At 37.6% G+C, this 23,901-nt stretch overlaps 1 protein-coding gene across 3 annotated transcripts in view; it reads left to right on the top strand.

Moving 5' to 3' along the window:
* The window catches only part of ATRNL1 (attractin like 1), a 434,071-nt gene that overhangs the window by 330,155 nt on the left and 80,015 nt on the right, over positions 1-23,901 (top strand). The window contains exon 28 of one of the 3 annotated variants that reach the window (XM_053983739.1): positions 16,262-18,184. The exons of the other annotated variants lie outside the window; for them this stretch is intronic. Within the exon in view, the coding sequence (XP_053839714.1) occupies positions 16,262-16,321 (60 nt within the window). The 3' untranslated portion in view covers positions 16,322-18,184. Of the gene's footprint in view, positions 1-16,261; positions 18,185-23,901 lie in introns of those variants that run through there. 3 annotated transcript variants of the gene reach the window in all.

Genomic DNA, 23,901 nt, shown 5'->3' with positions numbered 1-23,901 from the left:
ACCCCATCATAAAGACATAATCTTTTTTCAGTGATTTATTTCTACAGTTCAGTCTGTGAGAGTCTAGGCTGTGTATTTTAGTCAACAGGTATGCTAACAAATACAATTGATACATACACAAATCTGAATAATACAAGCTGTATCTTAGTAATGGCTCTGGTTTTCCAACAGAGGTGATGGAATTGTGAGCTCCCAGGTATTGCAGAGTGAATCATCCCAAATTCCTTTCTCCTAAGCGTGTTAGATTACTAAAGCATATCAACAGAAGAGTCAGTGTGATAAAAATATGCTTTAATTGCTTTCACAACAGATGTGGTTATGGAGGCTGAGCTCTAGTTTAGCGGTATCTTTGTAATCAACATCTCTTCATTTCAACTCCTCCAACAGATAAACCATGTTCAATGACAATCTTTGTGATATGTTAACTTGTAAATAATGTAGTGCATGTCCTAATCTTTCAAGCATGCTTGCATGCAGTCTTGTCCTTTGGAGTAAAATTCAGAACAAACAATTTTATAGTTGGGTACACTATGACAGAATTTACAAACAAAACTACTTGTGTGATTGTTGTATCTGTTTTTTCAAAGAAAACCCTTGAGTATGTGATATGAAACAGCTTTTTGAAATTGGAGGAGTGGCTGTCTTGGAAAGTGAATCCACAGTGTTGTATACAAATACTTGAACCTGCAAACTGAGAAACTGTCCTCTGTCTATGACGAGATGTTCCTAATGCAGATACTGATCTACTTCTACAGATATTTTAATCCACAATGAACATGACACTGAAGTTATTAAGTGTTGGTATTGGTACCCTGTTCCATAGCTGGAAATGTCAGTTAAGATAGTGCATTAATAATTATGAGGTACATAGTGAATCTTTTAAAATTTGTATTCAGAAATTTCCTGTCACTAGTTTAATGAAATTATAAGCAACTTGAAGTCAATGTGACACAAGAAATGATACTCAAATGTCTCCTCTCTAATGAATGACAGTAATTAGCCATATTTCAAGGAAAAGATAATATATCACAGATAAGGAAGTTCGTATTTCATAAAGTGCACATTATGGGAGATGTAGGGCCAAATGAAATCTTACATTACACTCCTATATAAGCTCATCTGTCACAGAATATAGTGTTAAAATAATCATTATAAAGTAAGTTTTAAGATGGAGAAAACTTTTGAAAATTGATGGCTTTAGTGAACAGTCAATAGTAGTATTTATTTTTATAAGGACTAGTGGAATATTCTTGGGAATTAAAGACAGTTTTGGTTCACCTCTGGTCATTTCCACAGTGACTCAAACAGTGCCAGCTTTGTCTTTTTAAAAAAGCTAAAAATAAAACAATTGTTCTCAAGTATCTAAAAGTCCTTTGCTGCTTATAAAGCCTAGCATGCATCACTGAGCCTGTGATATGGGGGCCTTGGAAATGATCTATGGAAAGGGAATGAGGCTTCCCACACTGAGCGGAGATCCAGAACTTTCTCTTCCATGTTTCAGTGGTCTGAGGTTCAACAGGATGTGGCTGATTGATACCAGAATTTAAATCATCCCAATATCTCAAACTGGGAGTATCGGGTAAATAAAAATGTTTCAATTTACCCACCATAATTAAAAAGGTGGAAAGTTGTGAAACAGTGATCAATAGAGCGGGTAAAAGCTGTGACTTAATCCAAACCCTCCCCATTGCAGGAGCTGCAGTAACATATAGAGACAACTACTGGAAAGCAGCAGAAAGGGGAGCCTCACTGTACCTGCCCTTTATGCAAAGTGTTCCCATGTGACCACAAAATGTGTGTGTGAGTGAGAAAAGTGGTGTATGTTGGAGGGGCTGGATCCCAAGAAGGCTGTGGAGCAGCTTTTGTTCCAGTGCTGGGAACCTGCACACAGGTGAGGTTTAATGTGGATGAAGTCTGCAGCTACAGAGGGCTGTCAGCTTGAAAAAGGTGGCCACAAACCAGGTTGTGCTGCTTTGTGCAGGAGTGAGGCATCTTCTCATCTTAAAACACACAATAAAGGCTCATTCATAGGAAAAACCATATTGCGACCCTTATTTCTCATGTGAAAATGTAACTCTCAGTTTATGATTTTGTGTTCAAACTCTAGATTAAAAAGCAGAATTGGTGCATACCTGACTATGTTCAAGAGCATCTTACTGGAAACAGTAAGTCAAGCCTATGATTTCTGCATGTGGTGCTTTAACAATTGTCTGCTAGCAATCTCACACTTAAGTGGAATAAAGGGGGAAGAATATTAATACTTCTAGCATTCTGAAATCTCTTGAAGTTCATAAGGCTTTGTTAATGACTGAGGAGAAAACTTAACTTTTTCTCAAAGAATTTTTCAATCTGTTTCCATGAAGATGATCTGTAGAAATAAAGGTTTCTTATAAAAATTAATGCATTAAAATTTAGTTTCCTCAAAAATTGCAATACTGTTTAAACAGGCATTGTATTTGAAAAGACATATAACTTTTCTTCAGCAGTACTTGAAATGGAGTCATAGGTATTTATACAGGTGACAGATTCAGAGTAGCAATTTGGAAGGAATAAAAGATATTCTGTGGACTGGAACAAATATTCCTGTTGTATGAATACTATCTGAAGCATCCCATTGATGTGTTTGCATGTTCAGAGAAAATTAACACAGTTCATTTTCCTTCCTTACAATGTGAAGCTGAGTTATCACTGTTCCAAGGGTGTGGTTTCAAAAGTGCTTGAAAAGCTTGCAATGCTCCAGATTGTCTAAAGTGTCATAATCAACAAAGTGAGGTTATTCCAGTGTTATCTAAGAGTAATTTTTATATACTGAGAAGTGCCTGTGGGGTATGGAGTCAGGCCCCCTGAAGTGTGAATGTGCTTTTGCTGATTGATAGCTTTGCATAATTTAAGTAGTAAAATCTTTACAATGCAGATGAGAACCTTTGAGGGAAAGCAAATACTATAGTATTTTAGTAGTCTTGTAGCTATTTAAAACATTCCCTAGTAAATTATGTTTATTTCATGTTTAGGTTTAGAAATGCTTCTTATATATTAGTAGATATCCATCCCACTTTACACACAGAAAAACTGACAGAGAAAAATTGGAAGCAAGCCCAGGTTTTTTTGCTCTTTATCCAATGACCTACTCATAAGTGACAGTATTTATATTGGTCCTTCCTATCTAGATATGGCTTCCAGCATGAGAGAGGTAATAAAATATAGCCCAGTAATTACTGCAGCTTCTCCTAAAAATACAAGGCCTAACTAGAACTCATTCAGAAATATGTTGTCAATTTAAAAACACAAAATAAAGTGTTGGGATAAATTTGTCCCAGAAGATTTTGCTATTGTAATGCCTATTGCTGTAGTAATCCATTTTTGGATGCCTGACTCAGAGCTGAATCCAGAGCCATGTGTGGAGCAGAGCCAACGGGGAATACTGAAAAGGGATGCCTCTTCAAAAGTACCTCAAACACGGCAGAAAGCTGATTCTGTCAAATCAGGATTTACATCTAAAAATTATCTCCTGGAGTAGTGCTCATGCTTGTGCTCTCTCAAAAAAAAAAAAAAAAAACAAACAAAAAAAAAAAAAACAAAAAAAAAAAAACCACAAACCAAAAAACATAGAGGGCTACTGCATTTCTACTTTGTGCAGTGCCTCAGACAGTCCCTGAAAAGAAGAGATGGGTGTGCTGGGCCATCATCAGCCAGCAGGGAGAGAATAATTTCTGTGACTTGACTGTGAGGCTATAGGCTGCTCTTGTCATTTTCTGCCATAACTGTGACTCTGTTATTGTACAGAAAAGGGTTCTTGACCTCAACAAATTTGGTGGAAAAATGACATGTGACCTCAGCTGCTGTCCTGGGAGACAGAAGATGGGGATGGCTTTTATAATCTCTGCACTGAGTGATGTCCAAGCCTTTAATCCAGTTATACTGAAGTAATGTGTAGTTCATGAATTGTCCTTCAACTCAGAATCAAAAAACTTTGTCTCTCTCTAGAAATACAATAAAAATAGGTTACAAAACTGTACTTTGACCAGGTCTAATTAATCCTGAATTTTTCATTGTTCCATATGAAACTTGAGCAGAAGAATGTTTACTTTTGTTTTCCTGCATGTACTTCTGTAAGAGATAAACACTGAAGTCATTTACTATTTTTAGACTGCAGTAAATTCTGAATATGTGAGTTTCTTTGTGTACCAACGGGAATTTATTTGATTTTGGACTTAGGTATCAGCAAAGTAACAGTTTGCTTTTTGGTTTTTGTTGTTGTTAGGGCTTTTTTGTTTGTGTGTTTTGTGGGGGTTTTTTTGCGGGGGGGAGGGAAGAAAGGTAGAGGAACAGGCACCAGAGTTATCTCAGTTCTGCACATCTTCAGTCAGATTGACTCTTATGGATGTAGATCTAGTCTTCCAGTGGTTAATAATTTTCAGCCTTTTGTTATGGTCTGTTTAAAATCATGCCTTAACTTGAGCTGTGATAAATTTAAGAGCCATTTAAAGTTGTCTTGCCTTCATCCATTAAGTCTCAGTGTCTTCAGCTTTTACTGGTACTTGTACATTTTGATTTAATAGTCTTTTGAAAATTATTCAGTAAAGCAAATGGAGTGCTTGACACTTCAAAGCATATTTCCAGTTTGTTCTGGAGCTCTTGCACTGCAATTCCCCATTTCTGTCTCCTTTGTGTGGACCAGTACTGGTACCAAAGGATGAAATCTGAGAGTTGATCATAAACTGCTGTGGTTTTGTTAAGGCTTCATTCTTGGTAAGGTTCTGGTCAAAAATGGTAACAATTTTACAAATCTATGTGAAAGCATCCCTGCACTTGTCTGCTGCTGTTTCCCAGTCCCCCATTAGGAACGAATGCATTCTGTGTTTAGGTAGGACCTTGCTTTCAGCTGTGTTGTGATGCATACATCTTCCTTAACATTGTCTTGCACAGAGTGTCCATCAATGGTAAATAACAATTTCATACAGATCAATGTTATTTATAATCTGAAAGCTTTATTAGAAAGACTTTATTCCCATGTAATGATTATAGTAATGGGTTGTATGTGCTCAAGTATCAGTTATAGGATGGCAATAGAAATAGTAGCTTTTACTTCATCACAAATACAATTTGTTATAACCTGCCTGGATTTTGATGTATACTCCTTGGATCAGTCAATTCTGGTGCTGAACTGAAAGTAAGATCCACTCCTAGGTTTTCAATCATGTGCTAACGCCTTGCAACCTTGAAATATGACCTTTTCTGTTCTGTTGTAATTGCAAATTTTTGTAGTTCTAATTTTGTAGCAGTTTAACTAAGTATGAGCTTATTTCTTTACAGAAAATATCTTCAAAACAGTTTCAAAACTGGAGCAGTAAGTAGTTTTTTCTAAGTTCCCAACATACTGAGGAGGTGGGGAGTACATTTTAAATCTATTAAACTATTATCTTGATTTACTGAATATAGATAATTTTCTTTTGACCTCTTTTGTGTGTTTATAATAAATTTATAAACTCTTAACTGAGCCTCCTGCTGGAAGGAAAATGTCAAATACCATATTTCCCTGTGCCTTTCAGCTATCAAACTCTTGCTGACAGGTGGGAATAACCATTTGATTCATGTCAGCACAGATTTGTGAGGTGTTAGCTTGGGTAATGATACTAAATTAAATCTGTGATTACCTCCTCATTTTTGTCACTATAGCTGTGAATCTGGAAAATCCATTTAATGTTCTTTGGGAGGGAAATATCAGACTTATAGAAAAGAAGAATTCTGAGTTGAAGCGAAATGTCATGTTATTTGTCTGACTTGAAGCTAGAGTTAAAATACATCCTCACTTATGAAGAGGTTTTGAGTGATTTCTGACAAACAGTGGTGCTGCTGTAGTGCTGGTTATGTGCTGTTCAATTTTTAACTAGGTTGGTCAACATCTGTGCTCAGCCTGCAGCATCTTCCCAGTGGAAGCTCAGTCTGTAGCTCTAGGACAGGCTTAGTCTATGGATTACTTTTTGCTAACAGAAATGATTTATGGAAGCTCCCATAAGGAGAGAAGTCATGAGGCAAAGCACAGACAGCTTTTCATGCTGTAAGGGAGAAGATAGGAAGTAAGAGCCTGACCTATTTTTGAGATGGCATTTCAAAGCTTTTGCTGTTGGACTTTTTTATTTTATTAAAATAATTTATGTTACTAAAGGAAAGTTGAAAGGGCTTTCTAAATATTTTAGTTTATTGCTGCTTGTTTTGCAAGTGTGGTTGATCTTCCCTGAAGTCACAGATTACAGGAGAGTGTTAATGCAGTAGTTATTTTGAAATGTGATCTGCCTTGACTAACAAGCATGCTGCACACTCAAGTGAGGTACCTGCAGTAAGTGCATGAAGCTGGGAAGAACTTTCACACTTAGTAGTGTTTGACAGCTCAGAGTACAAGGTGCTGGGCTCTGTCAGATACCTATTGCAGGTGTGCTGGAACACTGATTTGTTTGCAAAGAAAAAAGGCTGATAGTATATTGATTTGAAGGAATGTATATTTACAGTGGTAGGCATGGACTGACATGGTTCCTGGATGTAAAGCTTTATACAGATTAATAAACTCTTACATTATTATGCCATCTCACTTTTTCATTGTAGTGTAACTGCATGTTTGTACTCAGACATTGTAACTGAAGTTCAGTGACTGTTGAAAATCTGGAAGGGGAAGGTATTTCCATAAGAGTATTAAATTATTTCTAGCTGACAGCTTTCTCAGAGTCTTTAAGAAATTGATGTTTTCCATGATTTTTCAAAGGCTCCAAATAGGCTGCTTTTTGCTTAACTTTCCTTGTTCCCAGTTGCCATCAAATATCCTAGAACACTTCAGGGAGAGGATGGAGAAAGCACAGGATGAACCAAGCCCATCTTGCGGCCCAAACCAGAGGACTTTAGTGTCCTTTCAGTCTGCTGTGAGCCTTCTCTGCATCTTTCTCTTCAGCATCTGGACATCAGACTGTCCAGATGTGCTGAAGTGTATTAAGTACTTCCACACAATGTTTTGGCTGAGTCAGCCAGAAGCAACAGAGGACACTGCATTCATCCCAATGTTATTAAAAGCACAGACTCAAGTCTAATACTGCAGCAGTAGGCAGGCATTTGTAATGAAACATGCTGCTAGTGGGAAGAACAGGGGTGTCTGGATGGTGAATAAAATTGCTAAATATTTTCCAAGTAGTCAATGGCAAATTTGAGTTACAGTCTGCTTTAAATTATTTACAGAAGAATTTAAATTTGCAAACTTATTACAGCAAGCTGCTGTTTCTAACAACACTCAAGTTCTTGAAAATTCAGTGCTAAAATGAGTTATTACAAGTGAGTTAGCTGTCTGAAATTAAATTAGGTGATAAACAATCCATTTCTCTGCAGTAAATTGGCATTCATGACAACTAGTTCTAGTATGCACCTGAACCCATTATTCTTGGCACTTCATAAAGTTGCAATTGATAGCAATTTGTATTGGCAGACTCTTATTGAATATAATTCTCAACAGAAACTAGCTAATCAATTAATTAAATCCTAGTGTTACTCAAGTTTGTTTTTATGTTGCTCCATCATTCAGAAAATTAACTGTTAACATTGTTTACAATTAATATAACTTAAACACTTTAGTTTTCATTGGCTGAATTACCAAGCTTAGACTAATTAAGTAAGCATTAAAGCTTTCTGAATTACTAGCAAAACTGAAAATTATGCATGCTAAATTGAAAAACACACAACAAAAACTGATTCTATAATACATATCATGATGCAGGATTTCAAACCAGAATGTTTAGTCTTGCATTTCCTCATGAAAGCTGCTTGGCTGCATGTGAAAAGTCCTAGCCTCTTCTGAAGAGACTTGAGGGAGTAATCATCAGCAATATTATGATGAAAAGCACCATCAAATCATGTTCTTCTAAGGCTATATAATAATCATTTGCATCTTCCCTCACATTTAAATAAGGCTTAGAATTCAATGTTGCAGAGGAGCAAATCCATCCCACTTCCAGATGATTATGGACAGATGCTCTAATAGGGTGACTGCAGTGACAGTGCAGAGAATGCCAGGATTCACCAGCTTGGAGCCCCCTTGGAGTCAAAGGAGCTTCCCTGGAGAGCAAGGGCCTGCTCACCTGACTGCAGCATGCCTCTGACTGCAGCAACAAAACATACATTAACTAGTTTGATTTGTGTTGACAAAAAGTTAATTCCATAATATCAAACCCCTACATTCCATTAGATGCACTCTTGTCTTATTGAACATGAGTCCTGGCCCAGAGCCCTACTTTGCCCATGTAAACACAGGATTCCTCTTGCAAATTAGGAGAATGGCCCTGACCACCTTTATATGATTAAAGGCCTTTCTTTCATGGAAGGAAGTAGAACTTTCTGCTTCTGAGAGAGCTCTAGATTTAAAAACTAATATTAGTCTTGTCTAGGTGGCAATCAGGAGGGCTATATGTATTATTTAGGTCCACTGCTAACGTTTGTGTATGGTTCTGTTTACCTCTGGTTTTCTTCAGCAGTTTGTACTGAGTGTCCTGGTTTTGAAAGACTTTTCAGATATCTTAAATGATGTATGAAGCGTGGTGTGTACCTCTTTACTTGGTCACTGAATAACTGAATACAGTACAAGAATTTTAACAGTGAAATAAGGTCATTTTCATCTTATGAGTCATAGTTTCAGGGAGGTGGAAGGCACACAGAAGTCATTCAAATGCCTGCTTGCTTCTTGTGGGACTGGCTGGAGGAGAAGCTGGAAGGAAACATGGGCTTTGTATGCAAGCAAGAGGTGCTGTGGTAGCTGAATACCCCAAATGTCTTTTACTTTGTTGCTTCCTTACCTTGGAAACAATCAGGGATTCTCTCAAAATCACTCCCATTGTCTCCTAATTACTGTCTATGAGATTGAGCCTGAAAGATGTTGGACACATCTCTTTGATATACTATTATTAAGGTAGAGGATTTTTTATTTTTCTACTACATAATTTAATCGAAATCAGAATCTGACTTGTGGGGCTGAAGGAAGCCTAACATGAAATGCTACAAAATTTCTGGTGCATACCTTTTTCAGACCTCTTTTAACACAGGAGGGCTAGGATGTGATAAATCAGTTTAGATACCAAAGAACTTGATTGGGATACTCAATTTTACTATAATAGCCTAATCTAAAATACTCAGTCCTTTTCAGCTCCTCTATACTCTTTTAAAATTGCTCCTAACAAGGACAATCTCTAAAAATGGGGCATTTGAGACAAGTTAATGGTGCTGTAGCTACTCAGGATAACCATTACCTAAGAGTAGCGTTCGCTGCCTAAGCACAAGGCTGGATACAGTGAACAGTACAAAGGTGTTCTCTAGGAGCTTGGAGAGACTTGAAGAGGAAGAGGTATTTACCATTTGAGATGTGCAGTTAGACAAAACCACAGGTTTAAAATAACCCACAACTTCAATCTAGAAAGAAATGCAAAGTGAAAGAGAGGTTAACCTAGTTTTCAAGTTCCCTTCTGCTTAGATTTTGTATCAAGTTAAACTCCAGGAATTGGGACTTACCTTACTCTGACTTAATTTCACTTTCAACATCAATTCTTTGATATTTTTGTCAATGCTTATTCCACTTAGTTTGTTCAAAGACAATCTCATTACACTGATTCCCTCACTTTCTCTCAAAAATTTTCATGCAATTAAATGCTTGCCTTTAAGTTATCAAGTGTGATGGTATAGTGCTGCATTGAAATATGTATCCTGCATAACTTAACTTGCTGTGGAAGTTTGACTTGCCTTATTGAGAAGTAAGATTTAAGTGCTCAGCATGACCATTAGCAATTTCTCTGTAATTATGTGGAAAGTTAAAATAACATGAGGAAAGGAGACGGATTCAGGCTTTTTAGTATTGCAAGGGAAATGGAAGTGCTGAATGTCGCTGAAAATAAGATTTCTCTACTAAACTGGGAAGAAAAATTAAAATATTTTTAATTCAGTCCATTTCTGTTCTTTGTCAACAATCTAATCACTTCAATATTTAACTGAATCTGCTGTTCTTTTTCGAGAAGAGGGGGACTGTATCTGAGTATGGATAGACAGGGGTGAACTGGCTGGGGTTTTGTTAGGGTTTTTGCTTGATTTTGCTTTTTGATGTTGTTTTTAAAGAACACCACCGCCACCTCTGCCAAAACCCCAGACTTTCTAGCCTGAACTTGAGAAATCAAATGCTGTTGCTGGGATCACCTAACCCAACTCCAGCCTGCCAAGGAGAAGGCATGCCCCTGAGATGTTCTTTGGCACAATTTTGCCCATCTTTACCTGTTGCCAAGTCTCAATTCCGCTTTGGGAGAGGAAGCAGCAGTATTGGAATATCTTTGCAAGTCTCTTTCATCCTGGCAAAGAGACACAGTTGACTCCATTAGTGATAAACATTAGAACACTGTGTGCCTTTTACTTCAGAAGCTTTTGGCCTTCAAGGTTGCATATTTATTTCTAATCAATTAAGGAAAATTGAAAGAATCAGGAAAAGCCATATATATTGCACGCAGAGATGATATCATAAGTTATTGAGTCTTTTATTTACTAGGGTAGTTGGAATACGTGTACAAAGACACAAAGCTTGCTGCCATTTATCATTCACTGCCAAATTAGTCTCTGCAAATAGAGCAACTGGGGGAAAGCAACTTGATGGACAGGGAAGAGTACAGCTAAAAGTGACTTCTCTTGGGAAAAAACTGGTAACAAGGATGGTTTTTAGGTTCTTTTTCTTAATAGTGGCTCAAGTTTTGAGCCACAATGGCAAATCTACTTCCTGAAATGTTGGCACTGGGAGCAATCAGACTGGTGACTGGGAGAAGGCATAGAATAAAAATAACATTGAGAGCAGTAGATTATCTTAATAAAAGCATATGCAGTCATAAGGAAAGGTCTTCTGCTTTGAATTAAATTAGTGCTTGTAAGGTTACTGACCCCCTACTAAGTGAAAATGTTCTGTCTTCTCTGTGATGTCCCCATTCCTGAGCAGACCTGCCGCTGCAGGATGAAAGGATAGCTGGGTACCTTAAAGTTTGCAACACCTTCCTTAGTTCCATCGTCTTATTTTAAGTTCTTGTATTTAAGCCAGACCAGAATCTGACTCCAAATTTTCACCTTATTTAAATGAAGAATCGTTTCTTCCCACCCCAAGAGTGCTAGATAAGTGCAAACATTTTCAAGAAATAACATCTCAAAGTACAGAACTACTTTCTTCTTCATGTTGTTTTATCTGACCTTTCATTGGCATGCCAGTTTAATTAATGGTGCATAATTGCATCCCACTGCTGACAAAAAGCTGCAATGTTGTTTGCTTTTGTTAGTCAGGGCCAATTATCTGTAAAGTCACCCTTCTGAATTTTCTACAATCAATCATCACCAGTGTATGTAGAAAAAAAAAGCTACTTCATCAAAAGGTGGATTTCTCTCACCCCACAGTTGTGTACATAAATACAGCAGTGTCCTTTCTGTCATTTTTTTTTTATCTCAAGTAAGTGATGATTGACAAAGACTCACTGGAGTAGGGTATTGAGTCTTCCTAGAGAAACTGTTCTCTCTCAATTTGAAATCTGAAACTACTGCTAGGTGAGTTTCTTCTTTTAATTAAGGTATTTCTCAATGGGAAAAAATGTGTTGTGTTGCTATGAGAACTTGACTTTTTATCCCTGCATATATCGACTCTCATTTTTGATGGAAACCTAATTTTTTTCTGGATGTCAGGGTTTATCTTTAAATACACATCAAGCCTTTTTACTCAAGAAACAATGAGCATTTTCTAGTCTAAAAAAGCTTGATGCAAGATAAGGAAAAAGTATTCCTTGTATCACATAGTTTACTTGTGAACTGTTGTTATTAACAGATAATTTTGACTTACCGAACTGGTTTTATTTACATTCAAATTTAAAAAAAAACCCACAGAATTTTATTAAGATGAGTAGATAATTGTAACTATAATATTGTTGAGATCATTACTAGCTATACATGTGTATAAGATTTGGCAGCTTTTTCACTTTAAAAACAGCATTTCTCTTTATTCCTTTCAGTGTTATCTGTTTAAAGATAAAGAGCTGAAAAGAAAAGGCTACAGATAAAGAAAAACTTGGACTTTAGAGAAGTTGAACATTGTTAGAAGTGGATGATGTGTCAGAAGTGGTCTTTTAAAAATAAGTCTGTATCTGTATTTTGTGCAGGGCAAAATACAGAATGCCTTAAAGTACAGCTGCAGAAATGTTAGATCTTAATGAAAGTGTTGGGAAGACTTCTACAGTCACTGTCAGTCAGTCTGTGACCTGTTCAGATTCTAAACAGAGCAATGATCACAATTGATCATCCGTCCTTGAAATGAATATAGTAAATCCAGGCGTGGGATGTGATCTAGTGAGGGAAGGTTGTACTTTTGTTCTTCTCAAATAAAAGTGAGCAATATAATCTGACTGCAAGAAAGATCTATACCTCTCAGCAGAAGAACACATCAAAGCTTTTTATGGCTAGTACACTTAATTGGACTATTCTAAAAATCTGTATATCAGTCAACAGGCAAGTCTGTCCTTTAGCAACATAATAAGCAGTGAAAAGTGAAAGTTTGGGTATTTGATCCTCTGTAAAACATTTGTAGCCTCCTTAACTACTGAAAAAAACTGTAATGGAAGTTCATTTAAGCAACAGAGCATTGGAGTGTTTAAATTACTCATCACACAGGAGCAGTAAGAGGATTCCCATTATCAGCCTGCTTGCAAAGCTGCCTGCATGCTTTCCTTCATTTCCTCTTCCTACACTTTTCTAACACTTGGGTGGATGTTGCATGTGCCTTTGTGAGCCATGGGGTGAGGCACAAGGGTGTCTGGCAGTTCAGTAACACAAGCTGTGTAAAAAGGTTGCTCTGTGGTGCTGTGACATCTTGTGAAAGAGTTATCAAAGCCTCTGCTGCTCTTAACCAAATATGACAATAGGCAAATGTCCCAGTGCTGAAAATGCTGGAGTCAAAGCAGGGCCTTAGAGCAGGTCAATTATTTCAATTATCTGGAACTCATGATGAAAAACAGCAGCAGCCTTCAGGAAATATGCAAGAGTCTGGTGACTGCTTGATCAGTTATGACAGTGGCTGCCAAATATCACGTCCCATCAGGTTTTTGCAAAGGGAAAGCTTGGAGCAGGTAGAATATTTTTGGCTCTGCTCCATCACAGCACAGTTCTCAGGAGATCCAATAGGCCACCAATTGCTCAGGTATGATATCACTGGCAAAAATCACATGGCAATAAGTAATCACAGGGTAGGCAGAGGGGGAGTGCAAGGAGCAGATGGATTGCTTCAATTATTTGGGCCCCTTGATGAATAAGAACTTCAACTGCCATCAGCAGATCCTGTGGCAGGCAAGTAATAACTGCACTGCTATGACATAACTTAAAAATCTGGTGTGGTTTAAGTATTTCAACAGCTGTAAAGCTCAGATTTGTCTTAGCACTGGCTTGACCCACAGCCACTTCCAGTGCTGAAAGGGGAACACTGAGAAAATTGTTTGTGAGTGCTTCCAAGTACTTCATGGTGTTTTGCAGTTTGTTTTGGCACTGCAGAGAGAACACTGACCCAGCACCAAGCTTGTTGTTGGCACCTTTTGATTTCATTGTTTTTCAGAAGTCAGCTGGGGAAAACTAAGGACTATTTAATGTCAGTGCCAGGACAGAAACCAACAGCTTGGATCTCGTTATGAATAAATTTAGGAAGGCCTCAGCATCCAGAAAATGATCCTTACTTGTATGTTATACTAGGTTCAAGATCTGATAGGCCTGAATTTTGTTTTGAAAAAATTATTTAAGAGCATGCTCTCTCATTTTGCCTTCAGTCTTCCTTTGGCCTGTTGCTAACACAGTCTAATTTCTCTTTTTACATTTATTTTGATGTTAAAACAAGCTTATGATTTTTGGTATTACAATAAGATATGTGGTACCTTATATCACTATACCCTTTCAGCTAGAAGTTTTTTATTGACTCTGGTGCACAGAAATCTAGTTTACACATTAAGAGCTAAAGAACAAAGAATGCTAAAGAATTAATAAACTTTAAAAACCAAATCCCATTTGAGTCTCATCTAATCTAAAATCTGATATCTGTTTTGGTTGAATCTTGAAGGCAGAATAAAGAGTCAATGGGAAGCTTCTGTTTGAGCTATTATGACTTGTTAACATCTTTCAAAAAGTTAATGTTATAAAAGATTTGATTTCTAAACCCTTCAGTGCCTTTAAATTCACCTCAGCACCTTTATCCTCCTCATCATCTTACTTTAACATAATGAGGGGTATTGATTAGATTCCATCCAAAGAAAAAGTAATCATCATAAATATCCTTTATCTGACCTATCTATTCCCCATTGCAGGGGAAATGGCTTCTAATTTGAGATCAAGAAACTACTTTTGATAGGAACAAATATCACAAACTGATGCAGAATTTTGTGCTTTTTCTCGATTTCCTACTGGTTTGAAATCAGCAAAATACCAAACACTTGTCACTGCTGGTCATTCCCACCCAAAATTGTCTGGAAGTTACTAAGATAACCTTCCTGTTTGCTTTTGCATCTTTAGTGTAATAAGTGGCATTTTAATGGCATTCAAATGGTTACCTCTTGAGATCAGCTTTCTTTTTTTTTTCTTCCCTTTCTTTACTATTCTGACTGTTAACTGTTCTTTAATATTCTGACTGTATTAACTCAAAATAGTTCAAAATCAGGTATAGATTTAAGCTCTTACACAGCACTTCTGTTTAGATCAGGTTTATGTCTGCCCCTGTGAATCAGAATGCTAATAGTTACACAGTTGCCTTGAAAACTGAAGACTTTAAAATATTAGGGTTGAATTATACTTTTTCTCACTCGTGATTCACTTAGCTAAGACAGAAGAATGTTTCATGCTTTTCTTGTCAAAAAACTTGAAATTTGCCTGAAGTTTGTTCATCAAAACTTGAAATTTGCTTTGGAGTGAGTATTTTTTAATGGAAGTCCTTCAGAAACTACAGATACAGTAGTAATAAAGTTAATTATTTCAAGTCTTGTAAAAAAATGGTTAAAACTGACAGTATTGCTTTTAAGGAAAAGGGTTTGTGGTGTTTTTTTATTTTTTAAATCTGAAGATTTACTCTTCTCTAGTTAGGTCTTTTCATGCTGTTATAACAAGGCACAATTGACCCTTTATTCCAGAAACTGTTTGTGGCTGAGTCTGGCAGGGTGGTGCAATAGCAGAAGCTTGGTAACATCCAGAAAAGAAGAAATAAAACTGAAGTTCCAATGGCTTTAGGTGAAAGAGGGATGGGAAGAGAAGTGAAGAATAAAAATATAATAAAGGAAAGAACTGGAGGTGATTGTGGGGAATTAGGCTGAAAAGGGTCAGGAGATCCCAAATGGGCAGAGAGACTCTGGAGACCAAATCAGAGTTTTGAGTAATGCAGAGAGGAAGGCCAAGACTAAAATCTTAAAGGGTCTCATGGAATTAAAAAGAAGAGTAGCAGGGACAGGCTACCTGAAGAGAAAAATCAACAGAAGGAAGAAAGGAAGAGGTAAATAGATGACTCTGGAAAAATATTTTTAAAAAAGGACAGAAAAGGATTGGAAAACATATATAAAAGAAAGGAATTTGGAGGAAATGATGGTGAGCTAGATGATTTGGAATAACAGTGGACAGGTGAAAGAATGGTATTTGTTTGAAACCAAGATTAGCTTGCACCTTTTTTATTTTAGACAGTCAAAGTTATAGTTGCAGGAGTTTTTGCTTTGTGTTCTATGGCATTATCATGCCCCATTAAATAACTGGCTTGTTTCCTCCCAGAGGAAACTTTGCATCTCCCTACTCCAGTAAAGCAATTTCAATGGATACAGAACCTCCTCATATTCTAGAGTTTTATATTCAAAATGCTTTGTACTTGTATTAAACTAATAGGATCTTTTATCACAATTTTTATCCCCTTAGAAATATTGTCCCAGGAAAGCCAAGAGGTAGTATTTTAAACAGGTGTCAGCAGAGGGGAAAAATATTGTATTTATATGTGTGGTTTTCTAGAAAGCCTATCTCACCTTGGGAACACTTAGCTAGAGAGTTGACCAAAACTAAACCTCCAAAACCATAGAAAAATGTTTCAATGTGCTGTGGTTTTAATTGAAATGCCTCTGCATCCATTTTTCACCTTCGACACAATGCTCTTATACAGTGGTCCTAGAGATAAAGCCGTTGAAGATTGTATTTGAAGGAATGAAGATAGTTTTTATTGGTGTTCTTTTAGGATCGGCCACAAGGACTGAATAATGCTCCCAAAGAGATACGTTTGGATGAAGATGACTGAACATGCAGATCCAAAGGCCTTTTAGGATATGGTGAACCTTTGGCCTTGGATGAAGAATGTTCTTGGATGAAAGAACTCCAGCTGAAAGACTTTGTCTTTGCCTTTTGCCTTGCAAAGATATGAAAGACAGAAAGGAAGCAAAGCTTTACAGCTGAATTCTTGCAGGGTGCAGTTAAGTGGCTGACACTGGCACGCAGCCAGCCTCCCTCCAGTACTGTGGAATGTCACGTGCTTGTACCCCTTACCTGTCTCGTGGGACTCCCCAAAAGCCTCACACACATTTTTATGGTTTTTTTTTTTGCTTTCTGTTTGCAAGTTACATCAGTAAATTTTAATTACCTAGTTTCTGCAATGATGTTAGCACCTCTGGGGTTTCTGTATGTCATGTGTAGCTCTAAAATGCTGAAAATACTTATTTATGCTTGGTTGATCAGATTGTACCATGCTTGTACCTGCAACTGAACAGGCAGTTAACTAATAATCTTAGCTTTTCTTCATGGCTAATGACTTGCCTAAGTTTAAAATGGCAAGAGTTCAGTACCTCAGTCAATGAGCTGACATTCACAATGTGGTCAGCCACGGCTGCCTGGGCATTCAAACAGATTTATTCCTTGAACCTCTGTGTTAAGTCAATAGGAGGATATCTTTGTACATTTCCTGACTAAATATTCAATACTTGAAACTTGATTATACATTTAATTATTTCACCTCTTGAAGTGTCCTTATTTTCACTTTATAATAAATTGCAGCTCTGTTAGAACAGTTATGTTTAATATCTTAGAATGACTTGAACCACAGTGTTTGCTAAGGTTGACCTTCAAAGTGTGTCTGTATAAAGACATGTTGCCTAACCATGTTGGTTACCTAAGTAATTCTGCTAATGTGTAAAAAAAAAATACTGCATACAGAAAAATACTGTACCAAAGTTAAAGGGCTCACTTTGCCTTTGTCTTTCCTTGAATCAATCCATGTGGAGAGAGGTTAAGTGATTTTCACTGTCCTGGGTAGCTGTGTAATTCTCCTCTTGTCATACCAAACCCTCCATCGCAGTACCTTTTGTGCCATCTGGGCTTGCTTAGTAGGTCTGCAAGAATTTACAGTATCTCTGTTCTAAATGTGACCCTAAGCCCATGTAGTCACCACAATTCTCAAAGGACAGACCTGAACAGAAGCTCTTTCATCAAAAAGTGCATCCTCCTCCAAGGTAGCTTAGGCGAGCCTAGACTTCCCAGATAAGGACATATTAATTCTCCTGAATATGCTCTGCCGCTTACTTTTTCCTCATCAGCTATTTTTTTTTTTCTTTCCCTCCCAGCTGGTCTAGCTTTACAAATGCAGTTCTAGAAGCTGTTTTTAGCCAAGGAGACTTTTCCATATGATGATATGGACAACTGCCTCTTAACAGCCCTTAGCTTTTTACCCGAAGAGCTGGGAGACAACAGCCTGTGTTCAACTTGTGGCTTTGCTTGCTTTTCTCCTTGTGTCTCCCTGTGTCTCCTCCTCTCTCCCTCTTATCTGGCCTTAACTGTTCATACAAATTGTGCATGGCTACTGGAAATGCCAGTTACTGCAGATTCTCTTTGCTGGGCCGGATAATACAAAATAATTCCTGCTGATATACATGTGTTTATGTGTTTATGTTTATACATGTGACATACATATGTTTGTGTATGCAACTTGTTAACATAGGCTGCTACCAACTTGTAAAAATGCATCAAGACTACTGGAATGTGTGTATACATAAAGCAAGCTAGAACATGAGACATCTAGGTGCTCGACAGTTAAACTGCATTGTTTATCTTTGGTTATTAATGTACTGATGCTGTTTTCTTACTGACCAAATAAAAGAAACCCTTACCAATGCTTTGCTGTTGAGTAGTGTGTGTGTGGCAAAGAGGACCAGGTATTTCTCAAATAGAAGACAAAATACCAGGAGATATGTCTGGCTTGACCAAAGCAATGTGTTTTTGATCATGCCCAAAACCAAGTCAGTCATAGATTAACTTGAAATATCTATGTGAACTTAAGTTCTCTCCATTGACCACCATTAAAATTGTGCAGCATTTCTGATTTTGAAAATTTCATCCATGTCAGATAATGTTTTTATGTGGCTCTGCAGCTTTTCCTAAGATTGGGCCTTCCTCTGTTTCTGGGCCATCAGGGGAGTATTTGCTCTTTTTACAGAGTTATTTTCTAGGTGGTTGTAGTGGACACTTTGCTGAAGATATGAAGTGAAGAAGTTTACTGGTCAGGTATGTGGCTTTCAGTCCAGCTTAGTGCTTTGTTCCTCTGATCTTGGAGCTACCATGCTCTGTTAAAGATGTGTTGCTGCTCCCAAAAGGTGAATAACAGACAGAATTAGACCACACGATTTTTCCTTTTTCGCATGTTTTTCAGATATTCCTCATATCCTTTTTTCACCTTGTTTTAAGCATCAGTAGTACTGTTGTGTTGGCAAAATGGTGTTGTGTGGTTACCTCCTTGGTCACTTGTGTAGCTTCATCTCACTTGGATAGAAATTCCCATGCTTATTTACTACTACTCTACATAATCAAGAGTACTTTAAATCCATGATATAATTCTGAAGGAACATTAGAAAGAGAATTCCTAGATAACCTTGCACGTGAGGATTTTTCCTTGTATTTCCCGTTTGGTGGACATGCTCAGAAGTTCTTTATTTTGATCAGCTCTGAGAGGTCTATCTTCACATAGAAAGGACATGATAAAAAGGTCTTCTCCTAGATCCTCTTTTTTTGTTTCTTTGGTTTTGGTTTGTTGTTTTGTTTTTTTTTTTTTTTGCAGGGGAGGGGGGAGTGGGTATGTAAAGAATCTCCCTTTTGACTTCCTTTAAATCTGAACTTCTGTGCTTGACTCTTGGTTAGGAGATGATGCAAGATGAGACTTACTCATTTTTTGTCTAAAACCTTTGAGCCAACCTTAAACAAATTTATATGGGGGCTTTTTTTTTTTCCTCCTTTGTTTTCTTCTGTTTGCTTTTGTTTCTCAAAGAAAAGCACAAGGGGTGACATATCTACTCCACACAGAGTAGATGCTTAGTATTGGGGATTCATTTATCATGAAGACAAAACATAACAAGATCCTGAGGCTGAGCCTGAAAGTCAGGGAATTTGATCAGGAAAGATGATGCACATTTTCAGAATCCAAAGTATTTTATTATTGGAATGCATCATTCAGGGAATATGATAGATTTTCCATTAGTGGAAGTCTTTGATCAAAACTGCATCTCTTTCTAAAAGAGGAGCTGCCTCAAGAGCAAGCAGCTGAGCTTGATGCAGAAATTATTGAATGAGGGAGATTTGCCCTTTTCTTTATGCAGGATGAGTCAGATATGGGTGCCATAATACCACAAGTAGTAGTAGTTATTGTGTAAAAGTAGGATTAGACTTTTTCTACAGAGGTGGCACTTGGAAAAAAATTGTTAAAATAGAGCCTAAAGCAACTGCATCTCATGCTGCTGGCATCAGAGGATGTGTATGACAAATGGTAAAGTTAATTTTAAGGGTAATCTTGTGTGCATGTGATCTCAGTAGTGTCTGATGAAGCAGACAGATGCCTTTGTGAAGGCTGAAGACTTGGAAAAAAATTTGCAACAGCTTTTGTCTTCACAGGTCAGAACTATGTGTTCACAGGGTGGTGTTACGGTGGAATTTCTTCTTTGGTGGCTGAAACAGTTACCCAGAAAGACTTGGTTGCTCTAGGTCACTTTCAGGCTGAAGGGTTTGTTTAACTGTGTCAGGAGAGGGACACAGCTATCATGACAATGTCTGTGTTGTGAGTATGGCACACTCTCTTACTTGGTGCTGGGGCACTGTAGTTGCCAGTGGTCAGAAGTGCAGCAGGAGAAAAAATCCTAGCAGACTGGAAATTAGGGCACCAGCCTCTGCTGGCAAGCAGAGAGTAAGAGATTTTGCTTCTGGAACTATTTTTTTTAGGGGAGGTTTATTTGGGGTTTTTTGTTGGGTTTTCTTTTGTTTCAGTGTTTGGTGTGGAGGAAATTGCTCCCCAGGCTTGGGCCATGCTTTTTCTGAAGTGACAGCTGAGACCTACAGCTGTGGCACCCAGGCTCCAAGAAAAGCCTAAATTGCCTGGATTTCAGCTGGATGTGTTCACTGGATTCCTACTAAGTAGAACTCTGCTATCACATGATGCCTGTTGCATGATATAGTCACAGCACCATCACCACCACTGCTGGATTGCAAACATGTCATAGCCCTGGACCCTGCATGAGCTTAATGCTGGACAGAACAACTCCCTTTGAAAATTATGGTTTTAAATTAGCCAAAGTACAGAATCGATCTTCCAAACTGAGATGTCTTATGAATGTTTGTGTGCAATCACAGCCTTCCCATTTTAGCATCTTATTCTTCATAGTTCTTTTGACTGCACATAGTTAATGAGAATCTTTCTGTACAACAGAGCCTGCCTCATAAATTAGGCTATTTTCAAATTGTTGTGTGTTTTGCAGTTATCTTCATATAATTTCCAGTTGTTTTCCACAATTGCAGAGATGGTCTAGAGGTGTTCTGCTTTGGGTAGTAATTATTTTTCATTCCTGGAGGAGTATGTAGTGGTCACTGATCCCCCAGATTTTACTTATCTTGCCTTTTTTTTTTTTTCTCTTCTGTGTGTTTGTGTGTCTGACCTGTGAGACAACTGAAACTGGAAAAGTTTTGCAATAATCTTTTGCCTTTCTGAAACAGAAAGCCTTTTTAGGCTTCAGAGATGAAGTTAGTATGTTACAGGCCTTTCCCTTAACTCTCTCCCATTATTTTGATCTCATTAATTAATATCTTTGGGTTGATTTTTTAAGCAGTGTTGTTATTTACCCCACATCTCTTTAGCTTCACTTTTCCAGCATCATTTTTTTAGAAGAGATATCAGAGAAATCAAGGTTATAACTGTGTTTGTAATAATCTCTTGTCCTACTAGATCTCTTTTCCTTCCTGGGGAAGTTGGAACTTGCTTTTACTGCGTGTATTTTTATTGTGGAAGTCTGTTACTGTAAATGTCACATTATAAACTTTTATTGGTAAATGTCCAATACCCCTCCTTCTGATAGGAGCAGCCACTGTGCTTTCATGAGCTGCTATTGCTGCATGATGTGGGAGGAAGGGGAGAGAGGAAAAGAGCAAGAGGATCTGCAGGGGATAATTTTCCTATGGGATTTAGGGAAAGCTTTTCCTTCATCACATTAACAGGTGTGTTTTGAGAGCCTGAGAGAGGCAATTTGCTCCTGCAGAGTTTTTGCAGGCAAAGCATGAACTGTGAAAGGCTCTTAGGGCCAGTACAAAACAAGGCAGCTCTGCCGGTCTCGTGGTCCTTTTCTTCTATTGTCCCACGTGGTCCTGGCATGTCACAGCCAGCTTTGAAGGCAAAGCCTTTTAGGGTGTATGAGACCAGGCTGCAGTTCTGAATTGGCTGTAATTCTTCTCCTTTGTGCGTTGAGCTTGGTAACGAGCCATGCTCCCTCCTTGTTATTGAAATGTCACATTTTGACACTTCTCCTTCGGATGAACTTTCGTCTTCTGTTGCTCTTCAACAATGCTTCAAAAAACTTTAAGCTCCCTTCCAACCCCTTAACACTGTATGAGAAGTTCTTAGCTATGGTAAAATAGGTATGTTCTTCAGAGCCTTACAGCTGACTCTGTGTCGCTCCTTCCTAGCAAGAAGGGTAAAGGGTAGCTTTTAGAAGAACAGAAGTCAAACTTGAATATTGTCATTTTTTTTTCCCCAGATACAGTTAAGTGTTCAGTGTTACAGTTTAGTGTCACCTGGAAGCTTTGCATGGGGCCTTGGAGGGCACTATGTAGTTAACATGAAATTTTGGGGAAAGCATATGTCCACATAAATTCTATCCCAACTTTTCCATGCAAGTTTTTACCCAATTTTCAGGAATTTTCTAGCAATTTAAGCATTACTTTTGAATATTCTGAGGTGAGATGCCAGAGGAAGACCTTGTGTTATTTTATGTCTTAACTTTTATGTTAGTTCTTGCATAGCAGGATCTTTATAGATGTGAGTATGAAAACAAGATGTGAAGTGCTTTAATGACCAGACTTAACAGATGTTGCTTTTCTCCCCTCAAGAAAACCACCTTCAAAATTCATTGTTCAGACTGAAATGCAAGCATTTTTGTGATCCTTTTTTTCCCCCCATTTTTCTCCTTCATCTTCTCACCTCCACCTCACCCCCCAAGATTTTATTGCCTTCTCACAAGAATATTTACTTTGTGAAAGTATCCACAAAAAGAGAGGCTAAAAGTGGTAGTCAAGTGATTGGCTTCATTTTTGTACCAAGTCATACACAATTTAGTTTTCAGATAACACAAGAAAAACCACAAACAAGCCCAAAATGCAATATAAGTTGTCAAAAAGCTGACACTCTAAATACCAGAAAATATTAACATCTATTGTCAAGAAAAATACAAAGTATGAATCACTCCATCTCTGTGACACATTTCAAAACTGCTACACACAGCACAAACTATAGTGTTTGATGCTATCAGGGATAATAGTGCTTGAGAGTTCCTCCCTGAGCAGCCAGCCTTGCTACTAAAATGGTTCAATTGTCTTGGCTTACACTCTAGAGCTGCAGAGAAAAAATGACAAAGATTTTCTGAGGTCATCTTTGCTAAAAATGAAAGCTGATAAAGAATTTTTAATAACTTCAATCAGAGGGGGAATAGTTTCACTTTTTTTGGTATTACATTATTATTGTAAAACAAAAGATATATCTACATTTTAAATTTTTATTTATTTTCTTGGTATCTTGCAGAATATTTCCAATCTGATATGCCCTTTTTTATCAGTTCAGTTATGTCCTACACAATTTAATTTTAATTCTTATTTTAATTCCTTCTGTTGTCAGGTTCCTGATAGGCACTTGAAGAATGATTCCTGTGCTCAGCAGCCATGTCAGTCCCAAACAGAGGAGTCAGAAATATGTCAAGGAAAGCTAAAATATAAAAAACTTGCCTGTCTGAAAGGCTTATGAAGAATTGTCCTCCTTTAGGAAAGCCATCACCTTTGATTTTTCTTGCATTGCCCCGAGCTGGGGGTGTCCTGAGCTTTGAGCAGGGGCAGAAACATCTTCAGAGAGAACTGGAGGACATGAAAGTTTTTTTCTAAATGGCCCCTTGCAGTCAGCACCTTGTTTCAGTTCCAGGGAGAGCAGTGAGAGCTGAGTATCCAGAGTGGTTCCTCCGGTATATTCTGGAACAGAACAGCTCTATTTGACAACACTGAAAGAAAAAAAGAAAAATTAGTTGCAAAGATTTGTGTGGGGAAATCACTGTTATCTCCAGAGAACACTATTCAAAAGAGAAATATCCCAACACTGGAAGATTTTAAATTATATAGGGGGGTGGTGGGAGGAGATTTGTTTTATTTTCTTGAACTCTGTCAGGCTCAGTGCTGTGACTGCTTCTCTGTGATTTAGCTCATTAATAAAAAAATCCTCATTTTGGTGCATGGTTGGTGGCTTTTAACGTGGTGTTTGTGGTTAGGTTTTTGGAGATTTTTTTTAGGATATTTTTGGTGGAGTTTTTGTGTTTTTTTTTT

The sequence above is a fragment of the Vidua macroura genome, chromosome 8 (assembly GCF_024509145.1).
Source record: "Vidua macroura isolate BioBank_ID:100142 chromosome 8, ASM2450914v1, whole genome shotgun sequence".
NCBI lineage: Eukaryota > Metazoa > Chordata > Aves > Passeriformes > Viduidae > Vidua > Vidua macroura.
This window is presented reverse-complemented; position numbering and strand designations above follow the sequence as displayed.